Below are 19,145 nucleotides of genomic sequence, written 5' to 3'. Positions count from 1 at the left end.
CCCTTTATTTAGAAAAGTATCGAAATACATTTCAGTACCGGTACCAAAATATTGGTATCGGGACAACACTAATATACTGTACATGCATACATAATCAATTACACCACTAACAGGTGGACATTTTCCAAATCCTTGATTTTTTTTTAATTCTGAAAGTAATTAAAAAAAAGTCCCTCGTGTAAAAAAATCCTAAAATAGATGATCATAATTGAAAGGGTTAAAGAGGACACATTATAATGTGGTATCGTAGCATTACACTGACCATGACAAAGAAACCGTAAAGCAGTAGCATCATGAAACCCAGCGTCTTACAAAGTTTCCATTTACAGGATACGATGGAGATGATGAAGAAGAGGAGCGTGAGGAAAAGCAGAACAAATGCACAGAGGAGCCCGTTGGTGCTGACAGGCAGGACCATCAACCCGTGGCTGAGCGAGTACAGCAGCCATTTTGCCGGAAGACTTTTGAGAGAAAAAAAAGTCTTAATTTCAAATGAAGAATTTGACTCTTCTCTTAGACGAGGGGTCGGGAACCTTTTTGGCTGGGAGAGCCATGAAAGCCAAATATTTCAAAATGTATTTCCGTGAGAGCCATATCATATTTTTTAACACTGAATACAACTAAATGCGTGCATTTTTAAGTAAGACCAACATTTTTTGAATATATAAATCTCTTATTCTTTTTAATAACATTGTTATTCTGAAGCTAACCAATAATAAATCAAATGTCATGTCTGTTGATCATGTTTTTGTTTGGCCATGTGCTGTTTGTCTTTTGGACTCTTTAATTTCCTGTTTTTTTCCACTCCCTTGATTACTCATTTCGTCCACCTGTCTCTGGTGGACAAAATGCCCGCTCACCTGCTTCCGAGCACTAACAGAGGCAGTATTTAAGCTTGTCTTTGCCAGTCAGTCGCCCTGGCGTCAATGTGATCTTTTTTTGCTCTGTGCTGACTTGTTTCATGCCTTGCCATAGTTTCATACTTCATGCCAAGTAAGTTTTGTTTGATTTATGTTCATAGTCTGTTTATGCGTTAGCTTTCTTCCTTAGCCCAAGTTGTGCCTCCGCTGTGAGCGATTTTTGTTTGTATCTTTTTTTAGTTTAAATTAAGTCATGTTTTTACCTAAATGCCATGTCCCGAGTGGTCCGTCTGACTTCCTGGGAGAACGACCATGCAGCAAGCTGCGACCCCCCCCCCCATCGTGACATAAAATACTTCTTGCGATTAATGCGACTTCTTGAGCAGGTGCGGTAGGAAACGGATGGATGCATTTAAATGCATGAGAATGTTTTATATTTTGAACGTTATTTTTAGCACTGTGAATTCCAGCGGAATTATTCATAATTATCGTGTTAAGCAATGTCAGCTAAGATTCATCTGAGAGCCAGATGCAGTCATCAAAAGAGCCACATCTGGCTCTAGAGCCATAGGTTCCCTACCCCTGTCTTAGACTCACCATATAGTCACGTTGAAGATGTTGTTGCCCAGACAACTGGAAACGGCCATGTCACCAAAGCCTTCACGGGCCACAACCACACTGGTCATGATGTCTGGGATGGACGTTCCTGCAGCCAGAACAGTCAGGCTTAGTATGTCCCCTGGTATGCTGAATGTCTCACCTACCTGCAATAGTATGTAAACAAATATGTATTGATACAGTATCAATTTTCTACACGACGTGTGGTAATAAGAAAATGTGAGTTTAGAAACTGACCAGGTGGGCCCACCACACCATGAGGTAGGAGAAGACAGAAATCCATAAAATGGAGCTCAGAAGTGTGACAACGAAGAATTTTCTGGAATTCTTTAGGACAGAAAAGATTGTTAGGAGTATCCGCATAATTTAGTGATATGCAATGCAATAATATGATAACACTTAGTTTTGGCCATCACTGTTCTGCAGTATGAGACATTTTCAAAAGCCCATGGGGATTATAAATGTATAATTGCTTCGAATGCAGTGATGGTGACAGATTTAAAGCCACATTTTTGAAACAACCATAATATTTAATTTAATGTATTTAATGAATCCAAACCTGCCCCCAAAAATATAGTTTCTGAAGAACATCAGTTTTCCCATACTTTTTGCATATTCATTGTGTTTTCTTTATCTTTTCAATAGATGCCCAAGCAACATAGCAGTTTTGAAGATGCTTCTGCGGTGGGAAATAGTTTTCTTGTCCTTGCGTCATTTTATTTTTTATTGTGCGACCCTCACTGGAAAAAGTTTGGACAACACTGCCTTGGACCTCCATCCATCCATCCATTTCCTGCCGCTTGTCCCTTAACTGGGGTAACGGGGGGTGATGGAGCCTATCTCTGCTGCATTTGGGTGGAAGGCGGTGTACACCCTGGACAAGTCGCCACCTCAACACAGGGCTAACACAAATAAACAGACAACATTCACACTCACATTCACACACTAGGGCCAATTTAGTGTTGCCAATCAACCTATCCCCAGGTGCATGTCTTTGGAGGTGGGAGGAAGCCGAAGTACCCGGAGAGAACCCACACAGTCACGGGGAGAACATGCAAACTCCTCACATAAAGAACTCAGGACTACTCGGGACCTTCGTATTGTGAGGCGCATGCACCAACCCCTGCTTCACCGTGCTGCCCTGCCTTGGACCTATCAACCTATTTTCTTTTTATCTTTTCATATACAAACCCCGTTTCCATATGAGTCGGGAAATTGTGTTAGATGTAAATATAAACGAAATACAATGATTTGCAAATCATTTTCAACCCATATTCAGTTGAATATGCTACAAAGACAACATATTTGATGTTCAAACTGATAAACATTTTTTTTTGCAAATAATCATTAACTTTAGAATATGATGCCAGCAACACGTGACAAAAGAAGTTGGGAAAGGTGGCAATAAATATTGATAAAGTTGAGGAATGCTCATCTAACACCTATATGGAACATCCCACAGGTGTGCAGGCTAATTGGGAACAGTTAAGTGTCATGATTGGGTATAAAAGCAGCTTCCATGAAATGCTAAATAATTTACAAACAAGGATGGGGTGAGGGTCACCACTTTGTAAGCAAATTGTCGAACAGTTTTAGAACAACATTTCTCAACGAGCTATTGCTATGAATTTAGGGATTTTACCATCTACAGTCCGTAAAATCATCAAAAAGTTCAGAGAATCTGGAGAAATCACTGCACGAAAGCGATGATATTACGGACTTTTGATCCTTCAGGCGGTACTGCATCAAAAACCGACATCAGTGTGGAAAGGATATCACCACATGGGCTCAGAAACACTTCATAAAACCACTGTCAGTAACTACAGTTGGTCGCTACATCTGTAAGTGTAAGTTAAAACTCTACTATGCAAAGCCAAACCCATTAATCAACAATACCCTGAAACACCGCCGGCTTGACTGGGCCCAAACTCACCTAAGATGGACTGATGCAAAGTGGAAAGGTGTTCTGTGGTCTGACGAGTCCACATTTTAAATTAGATTTGGAAACAGAGGACGTGGTATCCTCCAGAACAAATAGGAAAATAACCATTCAGATTGTTATAGGCCAAAGTTCAAAAGCCAGCATCTGTGAGGGTCTGAGGGTGCATTAGTGCCCAAGGCATGGGTAACTTACACATCTGTGAAGGCACCATTAATGCTGAATGGTCCATACAGGTTTAGGAGCAACATATGTTGTCCTCCAAGCAACGTTATCATGGACGCCCCTGCTTATTTTATCAAGAGAAGGCCAAGCCACGTGTTACAACAGCGTGGCTTTGTAAAAAAAAAAGAGTGCGGGTACTTACCTGGCCCGCCTGCAGTCCAGACCTGTCTCCCATTGAAAATGTGTGGCGCATTATGAAGCGTAAAATACAACAGCGGAGACCCCAGACTGTTGAACGACTGAAGCTCTACATAAAACAACAATGGAAAAGAATTCCACTTTCAAAGCTTCAACAATTAGTTTCCTCAGTTCTCAAACGTTTATTGAGTGTTGTTAAAAGAAAAGGTGATGTAACACAGTGGTGAACATGCCCTTTCCCAACTACTTTGGCACGAGTTGCAGCCATGAAATTCTAAGTTAATTATTATTTGCAAAAAAAAAAAAAAGTTTATGTGTTTGAACATCAAATATGTTGTCTTTGTAGTGCATTCAATTGAATGTGGGTTGAAAATGATTTGCAAATCATTGTATTCCGTTTATATTTACATCTAACACAATTTCCCAACTCATATGGAAACAGGGTTTGTACATTTTGGACATTATCTGGAATATAAACACTTGACAATTAAACATATTGATTTATTGTCGAACATGATTATTTACATGCCTTGCAAAATAATAACATTATTTTATTAATATATAATTATAGATGTACTTGAACTGCATTGTTGTTTTTGTTGTTTCTTTCAAAACCACTGGTTGTCAAAGTAATATAGTAAACTCCTATTTATCGCTGTTAATGGGTTCTGAGCCAGGCCGTGGTACAAAACTCAAACCAGTGAAGTTGGCACGTTGTGTAAATTGTAAATAAAAACAGAATACAATGATTTGCAAATCCTTCTCAACTCATATTCAATTGAATAGACTGCAAATACAAGATATTTTATGCTCAAAATGGAAAACTTTATTTTTTTGCAAATATGAGCTTATTTGCAATTTGATGCCTGCAACATGTTTCAAAAAAGCTGGCACAAGTGGCAACAAAGACTGAGAAAGTTGAGGAATGCTCATCAAACACTTCTTCAAATAGTTTTTGGAATTTGTGGACGTCGTGTCCTCCAGAACAAAGAGGAAAAGAACCATCCAGATTGTTATATGCGCTCTGTTCAAAAGCCAGCATCTGTGATGGTATGGGGGTGTATTAGTGCTCAAGGCATGGTTAATATACATATTTGGGAAGGCACCATCAATGCTGGAAGGTACATACTGTTGTGATCCGGCTTCCGGATCACACATCTAGTCTGTTTGATTCCTTTTTGTATTGTCCTACTATGTTTTGATCATGTTTTGGACTCTACCGATCCCGTTTGTTAGCGCACTTCCTTGTTTTGTATGGTCACCATGACAACTTAATTTGCTCCTCCTGCACGCTCCATCCACACACCGGTTTGTTATTATGTCCTCTGTATTTAAGCCCACCTGTTACCTTAGTTCAGCCTGGCTGTTTCGTTTGCTCATGCAACAGTTACGATTGTATTCCTCATTGTTTTCACTCTGCTAAGTTTTAGCTTAGCTTTCTGCGCGCTCGGCTCGCGCTGCTTACGGACTTTTGAACTCTACCCTTGTTACAAGTAGCATTTAGCTTTCCGTGCGGTGGCACACCTTTTCTTTTCCTTTGTCAAGTGTTTTGTTGTGTTTTATTCTTAAATCTAGTTCCTACCTTCACTCCTGCTTGCTCCCGTCTTTGGCATCTTGGGGCCGACACCTCCGCGCATTACCATGCGCTAATCAATTCGTAACACATACAGGTTTTGCAGCAACGTTATCATGGACGCCCCTGCTTATTTCAGAAAAACAATGCCAAAACACGTGTTACAACCGCATGGCTTCGTAGTAAAAGACTGCGGGTACTAGACTGGCCTGCCTGTAGTCCAGATCTGTCTCCCATTGAAAATGTGTGGTGCAATATGAAGCCTAAAATACCACAACGGAGACCCCGGACTGTTGAACAACTTACGCTGTACATCAAGCAAGAATGGGAAAGAATTCTACCTAAAAAGCTTCAAAAATTGGTCTCCTCAGTTCCCAAACGTTTACTGAGTGTTGTTAAAAGGAAAGGCCATGTAACACAATGGAAAAAATTCCCCTGTGCCAACTTTTTTTGCAACAAGGTGCTGCCATTAAATTCAAAGTTGATGATTATTTGCCAAAAAAATTTAGTTTCTTAGTTCGAACATTAAGTATCTGGTCTTTGCAGTCAATTCAATTAAATATAAGCTGAAAAAGATTTGCAATTCAGTGTATTCTGTTTTTACTTACAAAATAAACAACGTGCCAACTTTACTCGTTTTGGGTTTTGTAAACTGCGATGAGGTGGCGACTTGTCCAGGGTGTACCCTGCCTTCCGCCCGATTGTAGCTGAGATAGGCGCCAGCGCCCCCCGCGACCCCGAAAGGGAATAAGCGGTAGAAAATGGATGGATGGGTTTTGTAAATTAATTTACACTAAGTAAAAATTATCCTTTATAAAACAAAGAGTTTCAAGTAGCGAGAGCATACGACTCCATTTACGAACGAACCCCTATCATCAAGAAAGACCTCTCGACGTAAAAAAACAGTAGATTGAAATGGGGCCACAAACGAAATTGTATATAGGGCCACAAAAAAAACAACATTCAGAACATCATCTTGGTAGTCCATCTCTAAGTGGCTGTTTTTTGTTTTTTTACTTTTTTACAGACATGTGGAACGGTGAGCAACAGAGGGTATATGGGCACCAGGAGAAGACTGGTGACTTGTTTACAGCAAGTGTGCGGCCATTTTATAGACAGACGCTCCTCAAGTGGCTTTAAGGGATCATTCTTCTCTTCATCCAGTGACTTATAAATGATAAATGGGTTGTACTTGTATAGCGCTTTTCTACCTTCAAGGTACTCAAAGCGCTTTGACATTACTTCCACATTTACCCATTCACACACACATTCACACACTGATGGAGGGAGCTGCCATGCAAGGCGCCAACCAGCACCCATCAGGAGCAAGGGTGAAGTGTCTTGCTCAGGACACAACGGACGTGACGAGGTTGGTACTAGGTGGGATTTGAACCAGGGACCCTCGGGTTGCGCACGGCCACTCTCCCACTGCGCCACGCCGTCCCTATCTTTCGCTCTAGATTCCTGACAAAAAAGTCAAGTTAACACATGCTATTACAGACCATGATTACATTCTACAACACAGTGCTTACCTTTGGTTCCTCTCTGGATATAGTCTCAAAAGTGTCCCTCTCCTTAAGTATATGTGTCTGGAAGGCCAATTTGATTTGCACATTAAATTTCATGACAACTAAATAGAAGATGTAACTGGCCACCAGCGCCATGCTCTCCCACCACGTGATGACATTATCCAGGAAAAAGGTGGTGAGTAAGACAAGGTCCAGTATGTAGAAGGTTACATCTCTACAAAAGGGCCATTTGGTTAGATGAAGAACTTCCAGGGAAAACAGAGCGCACAGTCCAACCACAAACAGAAAGTTGAAAATTGCCGAGCCAACAATGTTGCCCATACCCACAATGCTGTAAGAGAAGAAATCTCCTATGATGGTAATGACAAGCTTAGGGATTGATCGAGCGGCGGCCATGATGGTAGGCCCTGCGACATCATGGGAGATGTCTAACTTGTCTATGATGCCCCACAGTGCAGGAACAAATAACTCATTGCACACAACTGCAAGTGACACAAAGGTGTACACGATGCCTATCATGTGGAGGACCACCCAGCCTTGTCTGCGCTCTTTCAAAGAAAAAAGATCAGCAGGGTATTCTCCGTTCCTGTGAGAAGACGACGGACTGATGGTTGCTGGTATGTCTTGTGAGAAGGACATGTTGGAGGAATTCTGCTGATACATGCTTTGTAGTGGTGGAGGTGCAGTGGTTGCCTTAAACGAGGAAGATCCAACATCCTCTCCAGTTTGAGGTGTCGGAGAAGAGTTATGCAGTCTGATGAAAAGCCCAAGGAAGAGGAATATTATGTACAGATGTCTTCTCATTTTTTCCAGAGAAAATGTTAATATTGACTACGAAGAATCAATCTGAAAAGGCACATTGACAACAGTTTATAATCATGACGGTATTTATAATCACTTTTATAGTTATCTCGAACATGGAAAATACATGATAAATCTTCAGTTCAATTCATTTTCAGTTTATTTGGAACATGCATACGATACAATGTAATGCATCACACGTTTCCAGTTGTTTCATTACAGCATGTCTGAAAAGGAGTAGGAAGAACCACAGCAGGGTTTCCCACACATTCATTTATTTGTGGCGGCCCGCCACGAAAGAATTACGGCCGCCACAAATAAAATAAAAATAAAATTATATATATATTTTATTTTTATTTTTTCGGCTTTTGACTCACTCGACAGTTCATAAAAGCAATGGGACTCTGTCTGTGAATGGAGCTTGTAGTTACATATTATATAAATATGAAAATATTATATAAATATGTATATAAATATGTACATAAAGTGTTGTAATTATATTCCAGCTCCGCGTTCTTCTTGGTCATAATAAACTCAAACACTGTTCAAACTTGAGTTTTTTAAGAAATTGTACAAATCTAATATTTTGGTTCGGTATGGTGAGATCTCGGCTTATTTTGAATGTGAGTTTGAAGGACTTGTATGACTTACTTATGATGATATATTGAGAATTGTAAGCATTGTTCTGGGCAAATTAAGTTATTTAACTCTAACTACTAGGCCACCTACTCAGTGGCCTGGTGGTTAGAATTTCAACCCTGAGATCGATAGGTTGTGAGTTCAAAGCCCGGCCGAGTCATAACAAAAAATATATAAAAATGGGAACCATTACCTCCCTGCTTGGCACTCAGCATCAAAGGTTGGAATTGGGGGTTAAATCACCAAAAATGATCCCCGGGTGCGGCACCGCTGCTGCCCACTGCTCACCACTGCTCCCCTCAACTCCCAGAGGGTGAACAAGCGGGTGGGTCAAATGCAGAGGACAAATTTCACCACACCTAATGTGGGCTTGACAATCATTGGTACTTTAACTTTAACTGTAATGTGATTCCAGATTAATGTGATCAAATGTGGTTCAGAGGAAACTTGATATTAGTTATTTTATTTATTTATTTATTTTATTATTTCTTCCGTCAGTGGTCAGCAAAATAAACAAACTGTTTTACATGAACAAACAGTTGCACATTCATAAATTGAACATTTTGCAGACCGGAATGGTTTAGGCTGAAGTTGAACACTAAACACTGAACACTAGTTAAAGTATTTATGTAAACAAAAAAAACAAAACGGGGAGGGGCCTGGCATTTCAAAAAGTGTATACCGTATTTTCTTTGATTGCCGCAGGGCATATAGTATGCACCTGCCTTGAATTACTGGTCAAACTCGCTTCCCAAAATAATTAGCGCATGATTAGTATTACCCTCTGGTCAAACTCGTGACGTCACGAGTGACACTTCCCCTGTCATCATTTTCAAAATGGAGGAGGCTGATTTCAATACCCGTGATTTGAAATCGCATAAAGTGAAGAAGATTAAGAGCTATTCAGTAAGATTTAAGGTCCAAGCTTACATAACACTCAAATTTTACTGCTTACCTTTGCGAAGTGCCGGAGTGAGAAGAGGTTTTAAAATGATTAGCGCATGCTTACTTTTACCGCATGCCATTGGTAAGCGCGAGAGTGAAAATAAGTTTTAAATTAATCAGCCCCCCGGCGGCAATTCAAGGAAATACGGTACTTCTTTTAAATTTTTTTCATTAATTATTTTATTAATTACATTTTATTTTATATCCATCCATGGTTGGACGTAAGGAATTAAATTGTATTTAATGTTTTGTGAAATAATATTATTGCTACTGTACATGTAGTACATCACATGTAAGAGGTGGAGTTGACTATGACATACTCAATAAACATCTTGACATATTGAATGATTGAATTAAGAAAAAAAATCAAATTACAACCAGCAAAATAATAGCGGAACTATTCATTTATATTTGTTGTCAACTCGGACGGACAAAAAGGGGAGGTTGGAAGCTTCCGGAAGGAGAGACGCGGAACTACCAAACATTTGGAGTGAATTTGGCGGCGGCGAGAGTATCTAAATCTGTTTTGGCGGTTGAGCATAAGCTGTTTTGTGACTGGATCGAGATGGAAGGGGATAGTGACGGGATGTATGAGGATAGTATGGAAATGGATAGGACTAGAGGGGAGAGAGGAAAGAAGGGGAGAGGAGGGAGTGAAGGAAAGTCGAGTGCTAAAAGAGTGCATGAAGACGATGAAGAGGTTGATAAGAGGAAAAGGGTTATGATGGATGAATATAAGATAATTTATACATTTAAATCAAACCAAGATATGAATGACATTAGTTTGGTGACACTGGTTAAGGGATTAAAGAAGGACATTGGAGAGGTGAAGATAGCGAAGGTGCTCAGGGACGGACGGCTGTTGATTAAATGCAAAAATGGAGAGCAAAAGAACAAAGCAATGCGATTGCAAAAACTGTGCAACAAAATAATAAAGGAAAAAATCGAAGTGGGAGAACGAAAGGGGGCAAGAGGAGTCGTGACAGGAATCCCAAGAGGAGAAAATTTAGATGATCTGAAAAAAGAAATAAAAGGAGGAACTGTCACTATGATGAAAAGAATGATGGCATTTAGGAACGGTGAAAAGACTGAGAGCGAATCCGTGCTAGTGCAATTTGCAGAGGAGGTCCTACCAGAGAGAATCATGATTGGGTATCTAAGCTTCTATGTTAGAGCTTACGTGCCACCCCCAGTACGTTGTTTCAAGTGCAAACGCTATGGGCACATAGCTAGTTTTTGTCATGCTAAGATGAGATGTGGACGGTGTGGAGGAGAGCATGAATATGGACAATGTGGAGAAAATGAACAGGTCAAGTGTTGTAATTGTGGCGGGAATCACACAGCAGCGTATGGGGGCTGCATCATAAGAAAACAGGCAACAGAAGTACAGCAAATCAGAGTTGAACAAAATATTACATACGCAGAGGCAGTTAAAATAAGAAATCAAGAAAGTGCAGAACAGGACAGAAGTGAAAATAGTTCAAGAAATAAAAAACAAGAGGCAGCAAATACAGGAATTTCCATGGACAAACTAGTTGTATTCCTGGCTTATGTAATAAATTGTACAGAACAGGCTAGAAACAAGACTGAGAAAATCAAAATAATTGTCAAAGCAGCAGCAAAGTTTTTAAATTTAAAAGAACTATCCTGGGAACAGGTGCAAGGTGAGCTACAGAGAGTAGACGAGACCGAGTCATGTTACCACAATCCAACGCCATGTTAATTGTTCAGTGGAATGCCAGAAGTTTGATAGCAAACGGACAGGAATTAAAGGGATATATTAATAATATGAAAAATAAACCACATATAATATGTATTCAAGAAACATGGCTGAAGCCAAAATTAAACTTTATAATAAAAGGATTTATAACGATACGTAAAGATAGGAATGATGGGCAAGGAGGAGGATGTGCCATATTTATTAAGGAAGATATGCATTATTCAATATTAAAAGTAAAACGAGAACTAGAGATAGTAGGAGTAGAAGTATGGAATAATAAAGAAAGATACAAAGTACTAAACTTCTATAATCCATGCAAGAAATTAGAAATTCACCAACTAGAAACAATAATGGAGCACTGGAGTGGCAATATTATTTGGTGTGGTGACTTTAATGCACATAGCACAATGTGGGGTGAAAGGGATGACTGGAATGGGGATACATTGGAAGCACTTTTGGAGGAAAAAGAACTGGTGTGTGTGAATGATGGGTCGGGAACAAGGTTAGATGTCGTCACGGGTAAAGAAACAGCAATAGATTTAACACTAGTGTCACAAGGGTTAGCAGGAAAGGTGGAGTGGGAAGTAAATAAATACAGCACAATGGGAAGTGATCACTATCCAATCTTCATTCACATAAACATAAATCATAGGACAGAAAGCACTAGGATAGAAGGAAGATGGAAGTATAATCATGGTGACTGGGAGAAATTTAGGGAAATTACCGACATAACTTTAAAGGAAGTAGATATAAATCAAGATATTGAACAATTAAATACAGATATTACAAAGTGCATAATAGAAGCAGCCGAACAGAGCATACCAAGGAATAGTATAGGGAGAAGAAGGAAGATAGTGCCGTGGTGGACACAAGAGTGTACAGATGCAATACAAGAACGGAATAGAGCATTTAGAATATTGAGAAGAACACATAATTTCCAAGACATGATCCAATATAAAAGGCATCAAGCTAGAGTAAGGTATGTTATTAAAAAAACAAGAAAACACAATTGGAGAACTTTTTGTGAAACACTAAATAGAACTACTCCTTTAAGCCAAGTGTGGGGAATGATCAAGAGAATGTCAGGGGTCAGAAAAGAACATAAAAATCATGTGATGAAAGATGGAATGCGGAGTGTGGTAGGAAATAAAGAACAAGCAGAACTTTTAGCAAAAACCTTTGTTAAAGTGCACAGTAATGATAATTTGAGAAATGTAGAAAAACAAAAGAGAGAAGAAACAATTAGTGTAAATATTGAGGAAATGAAGGAAGACAACGATAATAGTTTTATCAACACTATGGATATGACATTTTCTTTGGATGAAATGGTTCGAATTTTTAAAAAAGTTAAAAATACGACGCCAGGGAAAGACCTGGTGAGTTATCAAATGATCAAAAATGTAGGTAGCATCGGCAAAGAAGTGGTTTTGAAATTATATAATAGGATATATGAAGAAGGAAAATTACCAGATGAGTGGAAAACAGCTGTAATAATTCCAATATGCAAGCCAGGGAAAGATCCGGAAGAGGCAGGAAATTATAGGCCGATAGCATTGACCTCAAATTTGGGCAAAGTAATGGAAAAAATGATTAATGAAAGATTAATATATTATTTAGAGTCAAAAGAAATTATAAAAAACTACCAAAGTGGTTTTCGCAAAGCAAGAAGCACAAATGACCCAGCAGTGCAGCTGGAAGAGGAAATTAGAAAGGGACAAATAAATAAAGAAAGTATAATTGCGGTATTTTTTGACATAGAGAAAGCGTATGATATGTTGTGGAAACAGGGGTTGCTGATGAAACTAAATAGGATTGGGATTAGAGGAAGAATGTACAGATGGATAAAAGACTTTTTAACAAGTAGAACATTATTAGTAAAAATAGAGAATGAATATAGCAGAGAATACGAAGTGGAAAATGGGACCCCACAAGGGAGTATAATAAGTCCAGTACTATTTTCCATCATGATAAATGAAGTTTTTAGTGAAGTGGAAGGGTTAGTGGAGGTGGCATTGTTTGCTGATGATGGAGTGATGTGGAAGAGAGGTAGAAATACAAATTATATAGAAAAGAAGATTCAAAAAGCGGTAAATAATGTTCAAGACTGGGGGACGGCTTGGGGTTTAAGATTCTCTGTTGGAAAGACAAAAGTCATAAATTTTACGAAGAGGAAAGTACAAAACAAGCTCCAAATAAAACTCTATGGAGAAAACATAGAAGAGGTACAAGTATTTAAATATTTAGGAATATGGTTTGATAAAAATCTTAACTGGTCAACCCACATCAGCAAGATAGTGGAGAAAAGTAAAAAGGTGTTAAATATAATGAGGGCTTTGAGGGGTAAAGTTTGGGGGGCTGATAGGTTGACATTGAAAACAATATATATCACTTTAATTCAGTCTGTTATCGACTACGGGTGCATTATTTATCAATCTGCTTCAAAAACTCTACTTGAGAAAATAGACCGGATCCAGTCGCAGGCGTTAAGATTATGTTGTGGAGCTACTAAATCTACTCCAGTGGCAGCATTACAAGTAGAAATGAATGAAAAACCTTTGGACATGAGGAGAGATCAACTCTCAGCAGTTTATTGGGCAAACTTAAAAGGATCCAAGCAAGGACATCCAACCCGTCAAGTTCTAATAAATTGCCAAGAAAAAGGGAAGAAAAAATATGAATAGTTTTGGGTGGATAATAGGAGATATATGTAAAAAAAACACAAATTGACAATATTAAAGTGAGCCCTACAGTACCAATTCCTGCAATACCACCGTGGATGTATGAAAACCCAAAGGTAGACATGCAGTTACTGAAGAATAGACATTTAAATAGTTACCAAATAGAACAACGGATTGAGGAAATGTTTTTTGATAATATTATGATATACACAGATGCATCAAAAACTATAAATAGTAAAGTAGGAGCTGCTGCAGTTATCCCACAGAGAAATATAGTGTTGAATAAAAGAATTAGTGATAAACTATCTGTTTTTACGGGGGAATTGGTAGCAATTTATATGGCAGTTAACTGGATAGAGGAAAACAAAGCTAGGAAAGTAGTCGTGTGCTCGGACTCCAGCAGTGCATTGACGAGCATAAAAAACATAACATCAGAAACAAGACTAGATATAGTTTATGAAATAGTTCAGGCAATCTACAGAATAAATAAAGCGGGAGGTGTGGTAACATTTCTCTGGGTTCCTGCTCATGTAGGAGTTGAGGGAAATGAGTTAGCTGATAGGTACGCAAAACAAGCAACCACTAAAACAGAAGTAAACATGGAGATTAAGCACAGTAAAGAAGAAGTGAAGAGCATAATTAAGATAGAACACAATAAAAAGTGGCAGGATAATTGGAATAAGGAAACAAAAGGTAGAGAGTTTTACAAAGTCCAGAGGAAAGTAGGTGTAATGAGAGGAGGGGGTAGAAATAGGAAAGAAGAAGACATTATTACTAGAATGAGATTAGGCCATACATATCTAAATTGATAGGCAAACATACTACAGGGCTGTGTGATTTTTGCCACCAGATAGAAAATGTTGACCATGTCTTAATACAATGTAGGAAATATAATAGAGAAAGAGAAATACTGGAAAATAAGTTAGCAAAAGAAAATATTAGGTTAGAAGTGGGAGATATATTAGGATTGCATTCAGAAAACATAGGATATAAAGCAATATACACATATTTAAAAAATACTGGGTTAAGTAAAAGAATAGAGTAGGGATCCACCTCGGTCCACACTCCATTACAGTAGGTGGCGGTAATGCGCACCAGAAGGTTGCTTGCCAACCGCCATAAAAACAAAAGAAGAAGAAGAAGACGGACAAAAAGGTGCACGTGACTGACGTCAACAGAAATGGGGCGAGATTGAGCTCCCGATTTATTTAGCCAAGTTTAAAACAATTGTCTATCTGATGAATATTCTATTTATATAATAATTGTTTTTAAAAATCCATCGGATGACATTTTTTATTTCAATGTAGCGTCAGTTGTATAAAATATGAACGGCGATGTTAATGCTAGCATACGCTCAGCTAGTTAGCTAGCTAGCTAACCCCGCGTTTTAAACTTGTAAACTCTGGCATTTAATTAGTTTTTTTTTAGTTCTCGCTGGAGTGTTGGACATTAGCAGCGAAGCATGCCTACTGTAGTTTTGGTGGACGCGTCCCTGTCCATGACGAGGCCAGTGTCCCAGGACAGCAGCGAGGAGTTCCAGAGGAAGAACCTGGCTGTCCACGGCCTCAACATGTTGTTTGAACACATGGCCTCCAACTATCGCCTGGAGTTCACCGCGCTTATGGCCTTCTCGTCCCTCTGGGAGCTGCTGGTACCATTCACCAGGGATTATAACGCCCTGCAGGTAAACTTGCACAGTCGCTTTTATGCATGGCAGTAGAAGAAGGCACTAAAGAACGCTACGTCCGGTACAGGATGCCCTTAGCGGTTTAGACGATTACGACAAGACCTGCGTGGAATCAGCTCTGAATGGGGTCAACAACGTGGTGCAGCAAGAATGGGGCAGTGGTTGTCCATGTCAGGTATGAGGTTTAATGCAACTGATTTCAATCGTGTATTTATGTCATGCCCCCTGTGACCTGAAGGTGGTGCTGGTGACTGACGGATCTCTCGGGATTGGCAAAGGTTCTCTGCGTCATTCCCTGCAAACCCTGAGGCACCCTGGGGAAGACAAGAAGTTCCCTCTGCCCTTTCCTTTTCCAACCAAAATGTTCATCATGTGCGTTGCCAATACAGAGGAGGTAATACAACCATGTTAAATTACTTGATGTTGCTTAGAAGGTTTTCATCACCACTTGTTTACCTTTTTGGCCTAGTTTTCATTGGAAAATTCAACTGTATGTCTGGTTAGCAGGGTTCGTACGGGCATACCTGCCAACAGGGCCTGAAGTTAACTTTTTTGGCCACCAGCCAGTTTTTTTTACCAGCCAAAATTGACTTTTCCTGCTCTGCTCGATCTAACGTAGAGTAACTCCTCTTCTATTACACTGCTGTCTGTGGATCCATCAGCCATTATGGATATAAACTTGGAGACAGATATCTCCTCTTCCACATTCTTCCTTTCAACTTCTGCTATGGAGTGCATGAAGACTGGGGCCTGGTTTGCATCTCTGTATGTCTTCCCTACAGCTAACCCTTTCTGTTCATCCACCCTAAAAATACGAATGACATTTCACAGTTAGCTTGATCACACACACGTACCAATAATACACTATACCGTGTGTACACACACACACAAACGGGCTGCTAAGTTGTAACGATAACAGAACAGAGCAGCAATTGCACTGTGTCACTGTGCTGTACTTTAGTTATCTACTAACGTTAAAGCAGGTTGGTACTTACTCGCACATCCACACGTGGTCAGAGAAGGGTCTCATCTTCTTTCCAATTGCGTGTACGTTCCGAAACAGGAGCTTCATCCTCTCCAACTGCACTGTTTTCATTGAGGTCAGTGCCTTGACCGCAGCTGTCAGCTCTGGGGGAGCCGTCTTCCCCACATTACAGTTGATCGTTTGCAAGTGGACTTTTGAGGACTCGTGGTCCTCAATTGCCTTTAACTTTTAAGTTTTTTGTCCCGATTACAAATGGGTTTGATTTTGCTTTCTCCGAGCCATACATACGGCAATCCTGACAGTACACCTCTTCTGTTGTGACGTCGTAGACCAGCCAGTCACGAACCTTGCCATCCCCGCTTACTTCGTATTAAAACGTCTTTTTTTAATTTTTTTTAAATCGTTCTCTTTTTGTTGTTAAAGCCGGCGCCGGCCTCTTCACGCCAGCGATATGCCGCCACATTTTGGTTTTAAAATCCAAGAAAATGGCGCGGGGGCTTGCTTAGAACACACAACACACATAGGCTACCTGATTGGTCAACAACATACAACACTTGCTCAGTGTCATGTTGTCTTATTGGCTACCCGCCAATGTGGCAGGTAGATTGACAGTTTCATCCGCCAATCACAAAAGTTACCCGCATTTGGCGCGTGGGCGGGTGCCAATTTCATGCCCTGCCTGCCAACTCTGCCGATTTTCCCAGGAGACTCCCGAATTTCAGTGCCCCTCACGAAAATCTCCCCTAATTTCTCCCGGACAACAATATTGGGGGCGTGCCTTAAAGGCACTAACTTTAGCGTCCTCACTCACCTGAAAAGGAGACTATTATATATGCCTCCGTTATCTATAGGTTTATCTATAGCCCATGAAGTAGGCAGGCACAGAGTTATTTCTCAGCGTGTGTTTATTCCAGCCGGCACGTTAATACACTGACACACAACATCTGGATTCCCATCATGCATTGCTTCAAAAGTACGGCAAGTAGTAATGTCCAAAAGCATAACAGAGACGAAGAAGAGACATGGCGACGACAAGTAAGAAGTTCGCTTGCAAGTTCCAAAATGATTGGAAAAAATAATTTCAGTTCATCCAGGACAGCTCGAAGGGTAAGGGGTATACTGCCTGCAAATTTTGTAGATCAGACTTCTCCATTGAATACGGTAGCCGAACGGATATACTCATTCATAAACAGATTATACATATATATATATATATATATATATATATATATATATATATATATATATATATATATACAATAAATATATATACATATAAATATATATATATACAATATATATACAATAAAGTACTATCTATCTAATATATATATATATACATATACACATATATATATATATATGTATATACATGTGTGTGTGTATATATATATATATATATATATATATATGTGTGTATGTATATATATATAATATGTGTGTATGTATATACAAACCCCGTTTCCATATGAGTTGGGAAATTGTGTTAGATGTAAATATAAATGGAATACAATGATTTGCAAATCCTTTTCAACCCATATTCAGTTGAATGCACTACAAAGACAAGATATTTGATGTTCAAGCTCATGAGCTTATTTTTTTTTGCAAATAATGATTAACTTAGAATTTAATGGCTGCAACACGTGCCAAAGTAGTTGGGAAAGGGCATGTTCACCACTGTGCTACATCACCTTTTCTTTTAACAACACTCAATAAACGTTTGGGAACTGAGGAAAATAATTGTTGAAGCTTTGAAGGTGGAATTCTTTCCCATTTTTGTTTTATGTAGCGCTTCATGCGGGCCAGGAAAGTACCCGTAATCTTTTACTATGAAACCACGCTGTTGTAACTTGTGGCTTGGCATTGTCTTGCTGAAATAAGCAGGGGCGTCCATGATAACGTTGCTTGGATGACAACTTATGTTGCTCCAAAACCTGTATGGACCATTCAGCATTAATGGTGCCTTCACAGATGTGTAAGTTACCCATGCCTTGGGCAGTAATACACCCCCATACCATCACAGATGCTGGCTTTTGAACTTTGCCCCTCTAACAATCCGGATGATTATTTTCCTCTTCGTTCTGGAGGACACCACATCCACAGTTTCCAAATTAAATTTGAAATGTAGACTCGTCAGACCACAGAACACTTTTCCACTTTGCATCAGTCTATCTTAGATGAGCTCGGGCCCAGCGAAGCCAGCGGTATTGTTGATAAATGGGTTTTGCTTTGCATAACAGAGTTTTAACTTGCACTTACAGATGTAGCGACCAACTGTAGTTACTGACAGTGGTTTTATGAAGTCTTTTTGAGCCCATGTGGTGATATCCTTTACACACTGATGTCGGTTTTTGATGCAGTACCCTCCGAGAGATCAAAGGTCCGTAATATCATCGGTTACGTGCAGTGATTTCTCCAGATTCTCTGAACCTTTTGATGATTTTACAGACCGTAGATAGTAAAATCCCTAAATTCCTCGCAATAGCTTGTTGAGAAATGTTGTTCTAAAACTGTTCGACAATTTGCTTACAAATTGGTGACCCTCACCCCATCCTTGTTTGTGAATCACTTAGCATTTCATGGAAGCAGCTTTTATACCCAATCATGGCACCAGAGGTGGGTAGTAACGCGCTACATTTACTCCGTTACATCTACTTGAGTAACTTTTGGGATAAATTGTACTTCTAAGAGTAGTTTTTATGCAACATACTTTTACTTTTACTTGAGTATATTTTTAGAGAAGAAACGCTACTTTTATTTCGCTCCATTTATCTGCAATCAGGTCGCTACTCGCTACTTTTTTTTTAT

General features: G+C 39.4%; 2 protein-coding genes across 3 annotated transcripts in view; one reads left to right on the top strand and one right to left on the bottom strand.

Annotated features, from left to right (window-relative positions):
• LOC133563147 (sodium/potassium/calcium exchanger 1-like) lies at positions 1-15,588 on the bottom strand. 2 transcript variants are annotated; one of them, XM_061917117.1, is made up of 7 exons: positions 15,136-15,587; positions 6,886-7,728; positions 6,802-6,817; positions 6,371-6,525; positions 1,716-1,805; positions 1,458-1,624; positions 1-461 (listed from the first exon to the last, which is right to left on the bottom strand). In XM_061917117.1, the coding sequence occupies exons 2-7, from the start codon at positions 7,684-7,686 to the stop codon at positions 218-220; spliced, it is 1,473 nt and encodes a 490-aa protein (XP_061773101.1). In that variant the 5' UTR covers positions 7,687-7,728; positions 15,136-15,587; the 3' UTR covers positions 1-217. The 2 variants fall into 2 exon arrangements, with proteins under 2 accessions (XP_061773101.1, XP_061773102.1); XM_061917118.1 differs by lacking the exons at positions 6,371-6,525; positions 6,802-6,817 and having other exon boundaries at positions 15,136-15,588.
• The window catches only part of ints14 (integrator complex subunit 14), a 14,249-nt gene continuing 9,901 nt past the window's right edge, over positions 14,798-19,145 (top strand). Inside the window, exons 1-3 of the mRNA XM_061917116.1 lie at positions 14,798-15,349; positions 15,420-15,527; positions 15,591-15,746. Of these exons, the coding sequence (XP_061773100.1) occupies positions 15,128-15,349; positions 15,420-15,527; positions 15,591-15,746 (486 nt within the window). The 5' untranslated portion in view covers positions 14,798-15,127. The remainder of the gene's footprint in view (positions 15,350-15,419; positions 15,528-15,590; positions 15,747-19,145) is intronic.

Source organism: Nerophis ophidion, linkage group LG12 (assembly GCF_033978795.1).
Source record: "Nerophis ophidion isolate RoL-2023_Sa linkage group LG12, RoL_Noph_v1.0, whole genome shotgun sequence".
NCBI classification, from domain to species: domain Eukaryota; kingdom Metazoa; phylum Chordata; class Actinopteri; order Syngnathiformes; family Syngnathidae; genus Nerophis; species Nerophis ophidion.
This window is presented reverse-complemented; position numbering and strand designations above follow the sequence as displayed.